Genomic DNA, 12,797 nt, shown 5'->3' with positions numbered 1-12,797 from the left:
CGGTTAAAAGAATGCACAAACCATCGGCTGCTGTGGCTAATTACCAGCATCTTAAGAGCAGGCTTGCAGGGCCAGAGCCAAGGTCCACGCTGTCCCATTTTCCACAGTGACCAGCCTGATGTCTCCAAGAAGCCTGCAAATGGGGCATGAGGACTAGAAACTTCTACTGTTGCTTGCCAGCCCCTGGCATTCTGAGCTGTTGTGGCAAGTTGCACTGAGAGACCAGCATTCAGTGGCTGTTCTCCGATAGGCCAGATACAGACGACTCCTGTCTTGCTGTACTTTAATAAATATGACATGGTTCATATACCTGCACCTGTGTGTGGGCATCTTCTGGTCAATGCGAATGTGTTTAGCATATTTTTGTGGCTTTCTGGCAGCACTTGGGCCATCTAGATGATAAGGCTGTATTTCACAATGTGTCTGTTTCCTTGGCAAGGCGGTATCGCAGTTTCCAGGCACTGGGATCCCCCCACCCAACCATGAATGTTTGTCCTTGTCTGCTGCAGATGGTAAGAGGTCAGCTTTAAGTCTGGGCTTGTAATTCTCCTTTCCCAAGGATAGGAGAAGAGAGTCTTCCCCAGTTAAATGTTCCCAGCTTACTGCACAATCGGGCACAGCAAGAAATAAATGGGGTTTTTCTTGGTTGAGGAGGTTTATCCTGTGCCGCTTGCTCCACTAGGCAGGGCTACACAAAAGAGGCTTCGGCACTTGAGAGGAAGCAGCCTTCTACCAAGCCAGGCTGTTGGTCTGTCCTGGTCAGGGCTGGCTGGAGCAGCTCTCCAAAACTTCAAACAGTCCTTTGCAGCTCTATGGGACCTTCAGGCCGGTGCAGCCCCACCCTGAAGGAGAGAGCCCCTCCCTGTCCTGCTCCAAGACATCAACGGAGTTCCATCCTACGCAGTGGGGGGCTGAAACCCAGCTCTAAGCTGGTGCTCAGCTAGACAGTGGAGCTGCAAGACAGGAAGCTAGCTCTGCAGAAGGTCAGCCCTGCTGCTGGATCAGGCCCAAGGAGGCCCATCTAGTCCAGCATCCCTGTTGCCCACAGTGGCCTGCCAGGTGCCTCTGAGAAGCCCACAGGCAAGTGCTGAGGGCATGCCCCCTCTCCTGCTGTTGCTGCTCCCATGCACCTGGTATTTAGAGGCATCCTGCCTTTGAAGCTGGAGGTGGCCCACAGCCACCAGACTAGTAGCCACTGATGGACCTGTCCTCTGAATTTATCTGGACCCTTCTTCAAGCTGGAAACTGGCCCGTGCTGCTGACGGTGCTGAGACAAGGAGCCTCTGTGCGAGGGGTAGTCAACCTGGGCTCTCCAGCCGTTGTAGAGTGCCAAGGCGTCCCACCCTGGCACTACGCCGTGTTTCCTGTGAGGTGTGGCCTTCAGGAGGATCAGGCTCTGCTCTGTCGTGGCGCAAGTGGTTTCCCACAACTGGAAGCACCTCTCCGGATCAGTTGAGGCAAAAGCTGCTGTGGACTTAAAAGCTTGGGCCCTGATGCATCTTGGGAGGTTTTGCTGCAGTCCACTCAAGCCTTGTGCTGCTTTACCTTGAAGAGGTTAACAGGACTGCCCTTCTGGGAAACCGCTTTCTACAAAAGGGTCTCTGAATGCCAGGAGGGAATTGTGTTGTCTGACCACTGTAGTGTCCTGTAGCTGGCTGTACTCAGCGCTTCATTTCATAAGGTGGAGCCAACGAGAGAGCAGCTAGGAAAGGGGCTAACTCAAGCTAGCAGGCAGGGCCTCGTTCTAGGAATCTCCTGCCTTTGAGGCAAGAGCCAGTGCTTGAGAGTCTGAAAGTGAGCATTGCAATCCAAAGTTCTCAGCTATTGGTTGAGGACATCTCCGTGGGTTAAAGTGCATTGGCTGGAGTGTCTCGAAGATGGCACAGCATCTACCAGCTTCTACGAGGGTTTGGCAAACAAGTCAGAAGGGGGGCACCAATCCAAAGGTGTTACTGCCTGGGATGCCAGTTCCTTCCGCAGGCTCAGGAAGAGATGCCTGCTTCCTTCCCAAGAGGGACTGCTCAACTCCAAGCAGGGTATGCTGTGCCCACCACTCTGAGCCTCCTGCAACTCTTCTCACTCCCTGATGCAGCAAGTGGGCTTCAGTTCCACCCTGCAGGAGGGTGGGCAGAGGGAGGGGAGGAGGAGCAAGACAACAGTGACTGCAGCCTCTTCCACAATCCAAAAAGATGCAGAGGGTTGCAGGTTGAACCCCTGGCAGTGTCTCCGGGTAAGGCTGGGGAAAAGCTGCCAGAGAAGCCCCTGTACTGGAAGAGGGCTTCCTAGGTTCCGAGGAGCCCAGGCTTGCAAGCTGGGTCACCTGAACACAGGAAGGGGTTAAGCGGAGCCTTCCCCCCTGCAGACAGTGTTCCAGGCCTGGCCTTGGAAGGGCCACTGCATCCCTGCTTACCTATTGCGTAAGCCCCTGCGGTGGCCCCCTCCCTGGCGTCTGGCAGCCCGAGACCTTCTCCAGAAGCAGGCCTTGGCAGCTGTTCCTCTGGGCACCCACCCAGCAACTCCAGGGCAAAGGAATGGGCCTGGGCTGCTGCGAGTTGAGGCTGGCAGCGGCGGCAGCTGGATCCAGCCCTCAGCCCTCCCCCTTCCCAGCCATGGAGACTTTGCTCCTGACCCTCCCACGCTGCCTCCTCCGGCCGCACTGCCCTGCCAGGGGCTGCCGGTGGCTCGGCCTGCTCCTTGCCCTCCTCGTGGCTGTGCCCAGCTGCGCAGGAGGCGACGGGACAGGGGCCAGCGTGGCCCAGCGGGCACCGTGCCTGCAGGAAGAGAGCTTAGTGCTGCAGGGGGAAGGCCCCGGGGCGCCCAGGCTCAGCAGCTGCATGCTGCAGTGCGCGGCTAGAGCCATGCTGGAGATGGCGGGCGCCCAGAGCACCCTCTCGCTGAAGCTCAACGAAGGCAGAGAAGGTAAGGGAGTGTGCGCCGGGTAGCCAATCCGGTCGGCTGGCGGCGGGGAGGGCTCCACAGGCTCCTCCCTGGGGTGGCTGCTGCTGTGCTGCGGAAGCGTCTTGGCCCCAGGTGCGCCGTCGGGCCCCCTCCAGAAAGTGGTGGTGGTGGGAGGACTAGAGTGGGGTATGTTGGCAAGCCAAGGTGGGCTCCGGCCATGAACGGACTGGGGCTGCCAAGGGAAGGGGCCCTTGGGAAAGTGCCCTCCGGGGGCCCCTTGTAGGCTTGTTGTGTTCTGGCTGGGGCTTACCTTGCTGTTGTCTAAGAGGGAGCATTGTCCACCATCCAGGTGACTCTTGCTGGGTAGTTGGCGACTGGAGGTGGGCGGCACCCTTGGCGTGGATTTCAGCTGTTTCTCACCAGTCTTCCTCCTTCCCCTACAGGTGAAGAACACGAGTTCTGCTGGATGCTGCACCTCCGCTGCGAGAAGGGCGAGAGGCTCACCAAGGCCTTTGTCCTGCTGAACCTGGAGCAGCCTCTGGAGCAGGGGGAGCAGCAGCTGCCGCCACCACCACCTCCCTACAGGCTGCTCCTCACGGCTCCTCCCTCCTTACGCCAGCAAGTGCGGGCCTGCCAGGGGAGCCGGGCGACAGGGCTGCTGCGTGGGGAAGCCTGTGGCATCCGCTTTGACGTGACCAAGCCCTTCCGCAGTGCTGAGGGAGGCCGGGGCGCCCAGATGTGTGTCAAGGCCATCTGTCCTGAGAGAGACGTCTGTGGGGCCTTGAGGCTGGCCCTGCGGTGTCCACCTTTTTTGGCCACATTGTGGCACAGTCTGCCCCTGCCTGATGGCTAGCCAAGGGGAAGGTGGAGGGGGCCGTTCCTCACGGCACCAAGGAACTACTGAGAGCAGAGCGTGGGGGAGAAGGGCACTGATCCCCACTCCCTCCAGTTCAGCTGCTGGCCCATTGCCAATATCAGAGTAGTATTGACTTGCATTTGTAGGGAACACTGTCCACATTCTGTCAGTCATTGCTCTGCAGTCTTCTTGATCTACCTGTTCCTACCCTTACCAAACTGCTATGCCCTGCCCACCCTCTTCTGTGTCTCCATTCATTCCTTCATTTTCTCTTAGGCTTTTTCTTGGTACACTTTTGGGAATACTATGGTTTTTGTCAGGGACTTTTTACTCCTGGCTTGCTGGGAGGTGTGGCGGGGAAGCTTTGAGGTGCTGCTAAGAGTCACATGTCAGGGTTTCAAAATAAACCAGCTAAGCCTATCATATTGTGCTGTGTTTTTCTCCTGCCTAAATGCACAGGACCTGTGAGTAGGCAAACTAGCTGTGAGGGAGTAGGGAAGGGTTATTCTCTATAAAAAGGGCCAAATATTTTCTCCTTCCCCTTGCAAAATAGAACCGTCAAATCCTACATGATACTGATAACTTGGCCAAATGGCCATGGAGTTATTACTGACACACCTACAGATGGACTAAAATTAAAACTTGATTATTATATTATTATATACAAGGAAAAATGCAGGTAGGTCAGACTCAGCTGAGTAGCTGGTTGCCAAAGGAATCCACTTTTTTCTGCTCCCGGAAGGTACTAGTCTTGGCACCATCTCCTGCACCCCTGACTCTGAGGGGTCTTCTCTTACCTCTTCAGTTGGCTCTCTTTGTAGCTCTTTCTCAAGCTCTCATAGGTCCTCTGCTGACTTATTCTGCTCCCAGTTTTCTCCCCCTGCCCGAAATATATCCCTTTTATACCCCTAACCTCTCTCAGCTGATTGGACAAATGGTCAGCTCAGGGTCCCTTTTATTGGACTTCAACCCAGGCTTCTAACTGGAAGTCCTTTTAAAACCAATGACCATCATCTGGCCCCTATTCTCTTTTGGGGGATTTTAGTCCTTCATTTGCATCTCTTTGGGGAATTGCCACTCGTGCTGGGTTCCTATTAGTTTATACCTGCATCCTTAGAGTGAGTGACAGGTCTACAGCGATGTGTCCTCCTCACTGACTTGGCCTACCCTGTAACTCAAACCTGTCTCTCTTCACACCTTGAGGGGAACTCTCACAGAGGAACACAATATGTTAGCTGCAGAAACATCAAACCAAAGTGAATTATCCACACCAGCTTTTTATGGCTGACATCTTACTCGGGATAACTGTTGCCATGTATTGAAAGCCAGCTAGATGGTCTGATGGATGTCTAGAGGAGTACTAGAAAGTCTGTGCTATGGTGGCTAAACCAGGAATTGGAGAACCCAGGTTCAAATCCCCCCTCCGCTAGGAAACTCACCGGTTAGCCTGGAGCCGGTTCTGCTCTCTCAGCCCAACTGAATTGACAGGGCTGTTACGGGGGGATAAAATAGGAAGAGAAGCATATATGCCACTCTGAGCCCTTTGGCAGGAGACTGGCAGGAGACTGGATAAAATTACAGGACTCATAAGATTAGGTGTGGGGGCAGCTTCATCTCCACAATTAGCCCTCTTAACGAGTAACAGAGTTAGCCAGTGCTTCTGAATTCGCCATGGCAACGAGAGCAGCCACCCCTCCAGGATTTGCCCGGAGTCTTCAGGAATCTGCGTCCATCTCCAGGTCAGTACTGAAAACAATCCTAGAGATGTTAATGCCATTAACTGAAGCCATCCGTTGAAAGTTTCCCCCAATATTTTGCACACTATAAAGCCATTAATGGAAAACTCTTTTCCTCTCTCTCTCTGTGGCCCAGCCTAATAGAAGGTCATAGAAAGAGCCCTGCTGGGTCAGGCCAGTCCAGTCCAGCCTCCTCCAAGGGCCGGAGCTACCCTTCCAAAATGTCAACACACAGACTTCTAACACCTGCCTGGTTTTCTCTTCCTCCCAGCTCCATGGAACCTAAACATATGAAGAAGCCACTGCCAGTCTGGGTAGACAATACTGAGCTAGATGGACCAAGGGTCTGACTCAGTATATAGCAGCTTCCTCTGTTCCTATCCCCACCACATGAAGCAAGCAGAACTACCTGGAAAGAGGAAAAGGAATGCCGGTGGGAAGGATATGAGTGCAACTCGCAGGCAGCCGAGCTGGCCAATGAGGTGCCGCAACTGTCGGAAGTCTACGGTGGCTGCATTGGGCTTTTTTTTCTTGTTATGGTTCCGGTGCCTCAGTATAAAGCGCCCGGCTCAGAACACTTCCGGGTAGGTCATTCCCCGGCATGTTAGAGGCGGAGCGAAGGTAGAAATGGCGTCTGCTGCGCGGGGCCACCACGTGTGGGTGGGATCCGAGACGGGGCTCCTGAAAGGTAAGGGGGTCGCCCCTACTGAGCAGGGGGTGGCCTTTGCTGCTTAGGGGTGGGGCAGGGTAACGGCTAGAGTGGCAGCAGACCCAAACTGGTGTAGGGTAGCTAATTCTGACCGAAGCTCCTCCTGGAGGCTATTCCCACCCCCACCATATTTTGTACGCTATCGACCTGCAAAATCGCCAGAGCTGATCCCAAGAGTCACCTGGAGATAAATGCCGGTTCGTAGGGACCCTAGGTTCGTCCTGGAGGACTGGCCACCCTGCCTACCTCGCTTAACAAAGTGAGTGCTGAAGTAAAAGGGAGAGAGCCATGCCTGCTCCCTTAGGCTCATGGGAGTAGTAGTAGGATGGGTGCTGCAATGCTGCTCCTCTTAAATGTGAGCGCAGCTGCCTCTTAAAAGAAGTTGCTTTGCCCAGTGGGCGGGGGATAAATTAAGCCCCTGCTAAAGGCCCTAGACACACTGGCCTGTTGCACTGGCCTGTTGCCTGTTGGCAACCTCTCTCACATAACACTAGAACCAAGGGTCATCCCATGAAACTGGTGGCTAAGAAATTTAGGTCCAGCAAATGGAAGTACTTTTTCACACAATATATAATCAACTTGTGGAATTCTCTGCCACAAGATGTGATGTTGGCTACTAGTTTAGAGGGGTTTGGATAACTTCATGGAGAAAAGGCCTATCAATAGCTACTAGTCTGAGGGCTATAGGTCATCTCCAGCCTCGGAGGCAGGATGCCTCTGAGTACCAGTTGCAGAGGAGCGAGTAACAGCAGGAGAGAGGCCATGCCCTCAACTCCTGCCTGTGGGCTTCCAGCGGCATCTGGTGGGCCACTGTGTGAAACAGGATGCTGAACTAGGTGGGCCTCCTTGGGCCTGATCCAGCAGGGCTATTTTTATGTTCAACTCTACTTATGGACTGGGGGAGAAGGAGGAAGAGAGAGTTGGAAAGCTGGCTGGAGGTTGAGGAGGCAGCAGGTGGAATTTATCGGTCCCACAACTACTCTTTGGGAGTGGAGGAGGAGACCTTGCCATCATTCTAGTTTTTTCCCCATTCCAGATGGGACCATCTTTTTACTCTTGCCTTACCTTTTCTTTTTTAGGGATCAACCTGCAGAAGAAACAGGCCACAAACTACAAGTCGGGGAGTGTGGCGCTCAGTCGGCATGAAGCTGTCACTGCTATGTGTTGGGGAGATCCTTACGAGTCTGAGGTGATGAGGCTACCTGCCCCAAAGGGCACTGGTTGGGTTGAGGAGGAATCCTGGTAAACAAGCAGAAACATGGTTGTGGAAATGGGGAAGCCTGCCATCTTTGCCACGTGAGCTGTATATACACAATATCAAAATGACCAGAGCACTGAGAATGCCGAGATGACTTTTTTGGCTGTGGTATCTGCTGCTAGATCTTGCTCAATTGTGTGCAATTAAATATGTAATCTATGACACTGGCTGAAGAGTTACCAGAAAGGTGCACATTATTTGTAATACTATCCGTTCTTTTCCCTTTGGTTCTCCACAGATCTTCGTGGGATGCCTTGATGGATCAGTCAGATTGTTTAGTACTGAGAAGGGCAAATTTACTGAGACTCGGGAGTGTCTGGGAGGCGAAGGACCTTTCTGTGGCTTGGCTGTGCTTGAGAGGTAAGGCCTCATCTATTCACTCTCCTTAGCTATCACTTACTCCTGATAAAGGAATGGCTTCCTGAGAACATGCAGGCAGGTGAATACTTATCACTTATCTTCTGAATGCTCACCCATTGTGTGTGTTCTTGCTGCATTAATGGTTTTAGTATGGGTGGTCTTGATGTCTTGCTACCTTTCATGAAATAAGTGTTGTGTATTCCACTTCTAGTCAGTCCTGGAACTTCTGACCCTATGCCAAGCCAAGTATTCTGAGGGCTGGTTCATATGTTCACGTGCAACATGAAGTTTAATATTGCAGCTGAAGTGTGTGAGCCGTCACCCCTGAAAAGTTTGTCTTGAGGAAGCAGAAAAACTGCCTTCCTGCATCACATCCAAGACTCTTAGTGTTTCCTGCTGTGAATTGTGCTTCCCTCCCCTAGTTCTTTTTGCCCTGGCTGCACCAGGATCCTTGTATGTTGTTGTTGCTGCTTCTCTCCTCTTTCATGGGTGGAGAGCTGCATACACCAGAGGAGGAGGAGCAGAATTCTTTGCCTCCACTGCTACAACAAAAATGCTGCCCTAGGCAGCTGCATGGAATTGACAAGACTGAAGCCCCCTTGGGCTCTTCTCTCTTCTTGGCAAGGTCACCACAGGCATAGACTATCACCCACATCAATCACTTAGACAAATGTGTGTCTGCCTCTTTCTCTCCCTTCTCTCTCTGGTTGGACTGGTTCCTGCAGCTCCCTCATCACCTGTGTCGAATCTGGGTTGCTGAAGGTCTGGCGGGATGCTTCCTCGGAAAATGTGAGCCCTTTGGGGGGTCTGTGGTGTGCAGATGGGGAATATGAGGGGTTCTGAAGAGCTGGGGTAATGGGGGCTTCTGATTGGGGACCTTCTCCTCCCTGGATGCAGAACAGTGTTGGAACAGTCTTTTGACAAAACCACCTGTGGGAGTGGTGGCCCAGAAGCTGGTGGGAACATTTGTATTGTGCCCAGTTCTACTATCTAGCACTTGTTCTTAGTCTTTCTGGGCTTGTAGGAGTTGCACACTGAGATGAGTGTGGCACCCCCATTCTTCTGTAACGCAGGATTGGCTACCCTGATCCTAGAGCCCCTGAAAAAAGGAACGAGCATGACTTAGTAGTAGTATTAGTCAGTAACCAGGGTGCTCAGAGTCTGTGCCAAGAGAGGATTTAAAAAATTCTGTGCCGCGGTAGCCTAAATTCCAACAGCAAGAGAAGCTGGATTCTGTGGCCTGAAAAAACTGTGGACTGGCACAGTTCCTTTGCCAATGAGATGTGCATTTCTACATGGCCGAGTCTGCCTGTGATGGGGAAGCAAGAGGAGTGGTTCTGGGCATCAAGGCCTCGCCCCTGTGACCTCTAGCAATCTTAAACAGTATCATCTCTGGCTGACAACACCATAGGCAGAGAGAGAGAGAAGCAGGCAGTGGCCATATCAGCCGTCTGTCCTGGGGCAAAACCATGGTGGATTGGTTTGTCTGCCTGAGCCAAGTGTTTGCCAGTCTGCATACTTGGATCCCTTTCTCCATTCCCCCCATCATTACTAATATTTCCTGCCTGACAGGTGGAGGTTCAGGTGGGCCCAGGTGTGTGCCGCATGCGCCAGAACCCTGTACAAGGGCACTGTGTGGCCACGGGTGGGAAGGAGAACTGCCTCAAGGTGTGGGACCTACAACAGCCCCAGGAGCCCATCTTCAGAGCCAAAAACGTGAGTGTCTCAAGCCCTGTGACAGCAGGGGCTCCCTTGTGCAGGATTCAGTTGGGGTGCAGATTCGGAATCTCTTCTCTGTCTCCTCGTTGTGCTCACACCACCCTTCGCTCTCCTGTGGCAGGTGCGGAATGACTGGCTAGATCTGAGGGTGCCCATCTGGGACCGGGACATGCAGTTCCTGCCTGGCTCGGAGAAAATTGTGACCTGCACTGGACACCACCAGGTAACAGCTGGGGAGATGTGAGTGGAAGAAGCAGCCTCCTGCTGAGCCAGAGCTCTGACCCCTCTAGCGTAGCATTGTCTCCCCCACTGGCCCCCCTCCCAGCTGCCAATATAAGACTTCTGCCTCCTCTTGCCCTCTCACTTGTACTTGTTTCCTCATAGCTTCCCTCCTCCCACACAGACAGCAACAAAGCAGTGGGGGCACCTGGGCATTTGTACCGCTTCCGGCCGCTTGTTACTGCCCACTTGTTCTTCTGCCCCCTAGGTCCGGCTCTACGACCCCAGTTCCCCGCAGCGCCGCCCGGTGTTGGAGACCACCTTTGGCGAGCATCCGCTCACTGTGCTCTCGCTGACGCCCAATGCAAAGTGAGTGTCTCCGTCTCTTCCTTCCTCTCATTCTAGAATCTCCGGCATGTAGGTGGCCTGCTCCCCAAACTTGCTGGAGCTGCTTTGTTGCTCTGGGACAAAACCCCAGAGTGCGATATACTGCTTCCCAACCAAGTGTTCAAAGCTGTTTACATAGAAAAATGAACATACAAGAGGGTTCCCTGTCCCAAAAGGTCTCGCAATCCTAAAAAGAAGCGTAAGGCAGACGCCAGCAACAACTGGAGAGCTACGAAGCTGGGCAGACTTGGGGGGGGGGGGGGCGGCAATTCGGGGAAAATGGAGTGTTCAGAGCAGGACGGTCACCAGAATATTCCAGCTAGGAATAATGGAATAGGGAAATAGCTTGGAATAATGGAATAACAGAAAATAATTCTGTTTTGTTGGTTGCACTCCCGCTGCTATTAAACATAGGAGCCTCATTCCTTTTAAAAAGGGCCTCTTTGCAAAACTGCAATGCCTTCTGGCTCGTGGAGCCACAGCTGGGCCTGGTGGGGCCTGTTGAGAAGCAGGAAATATGGATACGGTGGATATTTATATACCACTTTTGAACGGTATATAAAATATCTCTGGGGAGCTGGCCTTGTGGTAGCAAGCAGGACTGCTCCCCTTAACTAAGCAGGGTTCACCTTGGTTTGCATTCAAATGGAAGACAACTTGATGTGTGAGCACGGTAAGATATTTCCCTGAGGGGATGGAGCTGCTCTGGGAAGAACATCTAGGTCCCAAGTTCTCTCCCTGGCAGCATCTCCAAGGTTTAGGCAGGAATCTCTCTCAGCCCTATCTTGGAGAGATTCCTGCCTGCAACCATGGAGAAGCCACTGCCAGTTTAGGTTGACAATACTGAGCTAGATGGACCAAGGGTCTGACTCAGTATATGGCAGCTTCCTATGTTCCTATTCTTTGGTTTCCTTGCAGTGCTGTCGTTGTGGGCAGTTCCCGAGGGGATGTTGCAGTCATAGATCTACGGCAAGGTGAACATGGAGGGGATGCAGATGGGGAGTGAGGAGAGAGGTTTTGTCTTGTGTTGCAAAGTTCCTTCTTCTTGTGGCAGGGCGGCTGGTGAAGCGTCTCAAGGGCTTTGCCGGGAGTGTCCGGGCCATCCAGTGCCACCCAGTGCTCCCACTGGTGGCCTCGTGCGGGCTGGATCGATTCCTCCGTGTGCACAATCTTCAGCAGAAGCGCTTGGAGCATAAGGTGAGAAGGAGCCGGGATCTTAGAATGCTGAGGACAAGAACACTGGTGGTCATGTATGGATTAAATACATTTGGGCCTCTCCCTCAAAGTGTGGGGGAGTCAAAAGCAGGTTGATACTGTACTCAAAACCTAAAGGCCTGAAATCTGGCACATGTGGATGCCCTGATCACTCACACCAGCTGGAAATGGGATATTGCTGACTCGGAATGAACCCCAGATACTTCCATGCTAGCAAGAGTCTTGGTATTGGGTATCCGTGTGTCACCCTGAACATATCGATTGTCAGGGAAGCCTAAAAGTAGCCACTGATAGATCATCACAGCCACATGAGATGAAGCCTCCTTGACTGAAAATGTCTGTACATGTTTCAGGTTTATCTGAAATCCCGATTGAACTGTCTGCTGCTTATGAGCCGAGAGAATTGGGAGGTAAGTTGAAAGTGGGAGTGAAAGGAAGTACCATTTCCTGCTCGATTAATGGAGATGCAGCCTCAGCCTCAGCACCCCCATCTTCTTTTGGAGGAGACGGGGTGGGATCTTCATAGAATTGCTGCATAACACAACTGTGTACTTAGAGTAGCTACCCTGGATTGCTTTTCCAGGAAGAGGATCTTAACCCTTCGGCTGGCCTCCAGGATGATGTAAAGCAGGAGGACGAAGAGGACAATGAGATCTGGGACTCGATGGAGGTGGTGAAAGTGAAGCGGAAAGCAGAAGCCCAGCCGTGCCCCGAATTCAGGAAGGAGGGGCCCCACAAGGACTCATCCCTCAACAAGCAGAAGATCATTAAAAAGGCAGTCTCTTGATCGGGGGAGGCGGGGGACTCGCCCGGACACGGAATCCCTAGCAGGGGCCAGAGCTCCTGGCTGCCCACCTTGGCCGCAGTTTTGCTCCAAGCAAAGAAGGGGGGGGCGAGACGATGGAGTCTTTCTCGCTGGTCTGCAATTGCAGTGGGGGAACATCCTCCTGTCTCCATGCCATCCTCAGGCCGCCCCGCTCCTGAGCTGAGAGGCTTGCAGGGGAAGAAGCTGTGCAGCTGAGGCTTCATGTCCAAGCCCCTAGGAAGAGTGGGTTGGTGGGGAGGGAGCGGAGGATGAAACGGCCCCTGCTTTCCTTTTCCCTGCCCTCACTCTGGCTGCTGTGCAGCTCTGTCCAGATTATCACTTAATAAAGGTGCCATGGTGAGTAGTATCCCTTTTGTGAGGAATCTCTTCTAGGCTGTCCTGTGAAGCAAGGGCTGGAGGCAGGCAGGTAGGTGAGAGAACTGCCTGTGCTTGGCTGGATCAAGGCTGCCATGTCCCAGGAAGTGGGCATACGGAACTCTGAACTTCCAGAGGGGGTTGGGGGTGGTGACGATGGGGAGAACCATGGGGGGGGGGTGGTATTAGGCTTTTTGACTGAAGGGTGGTCAAGGTAGAGCTTTGTCTGAGCTCTAGGGCTGCCAGTATCCTAAACCAGA

At 53.1% G+C, this 12,797-nt stretch overlaps 2 protein-coding genes across 2 annotated transcripts; both read left to right on the top strand.

The window, feature by feature from the left end:
- The first annotated feature begins 2,538 nt into the window (after positions 1-2,538).
- On the top strand, positions 2,539-4,174 carry LOC128337098 (uncharacterized). The gene is made up of 2 exons (XM_053277700.1): positions 2,539-2,919; positions 3,342-4,174. Exons 1-2 carry the CDS (start codon positions 2,610-2,612, stop codon positions 3,749-3,751), a joined length of 720 nt encoding a protein of 239 aa, XP_053133675.1. The 5' UTR covers positions 2,539-2,609; the 3' UTR covers positions 3,752-4,174.
- A 1,869-nt stretch (positions 4,175-6,043) lies between these two features.
- WDR74 (WD repeat domain 74) lies at positions 6,044-12,529 on the top strand. Its single transcript, XM_053277689.1, has 11 exons — positions 6,044-6,178; positions 7,279-7,388; positions 7,696-7,817; positions 8,543-8,606; positions 9,390-9,533; positions 9,658-9,759; positions 10,024-10,124; positions 11,061-11,116; positions 11,197-11,339; positions 11,711-11,767; positions 11,941-12,529. The coding sequence occupies exons 1-11, from the start codon at positions 6,118-6,120 to the stop codon at positions 12,142-12,144; spliced, it is 1,164 nt and encodes a 387-aa protein (XP_053133664.1). The 5' UTR covers positions 6,044-6,117; the 3' UTR covers positions 12,145-12,529.
- The last annotated feature ends 268 nt before the right edge of the window (positions 12,530-12,797 follow it).

The sequence above is a fragment of the Hemicordylus capensis genome, chromosome 14 (assembly GCF_027244095.1).
Source record: "Hemicordylus capensis ecotype Gifberg chromosome 14, rHemCap1.1.pri, whole genome shotgun sequence".
In the NCBI taxonomy this organism is placed as follows: Eukaryota; Metazoa; Chordata; class Lepidosauria; order Squamata; family Cordylidae; genus Hemicordylus; species Hemicordylus capensis.
This window is presented reverse-complemented; position numbering and strand designations above follow the sequence as displayed.

Coding starts and splice junctions, on each gene's coding strand:
- LOC128337098 (XM_053277700.1), top strand. CDS start 2,610: ATGGAGACTTTGCTCCTGACCCTCCCACGCTGCCTCCTCCGGCCGCAC. Junction 2,920..3,341: donor GCTCAACGAAGGCAGAGAAG/GTAAGGGAGTGT, acceptor CTTCCCCTACAG/GTGAAGAACACGAGTTCTGC.
- WDR74 (XM_053277689.1), top strand. CDS start 6,118: ATGGCGTCTGCTGCGCGGGGCCACCACGTGTGGGTGGGATCCGAGACG. Junction 7,389..7,695: donor GAGATCCTTACGAGTCTGAG/GTGATGAGGCTA, acceptor GGTTCTCCACAG/ATCTTCGTGGGATGCCTTGA. Junction 11,117..11,196: donor AGTCATAGATCTACGGCAAG/GTGAACATGGAG, acceptor TTCTTGTGGCAG/GGCGGCTGGTGAAGCGTCTC.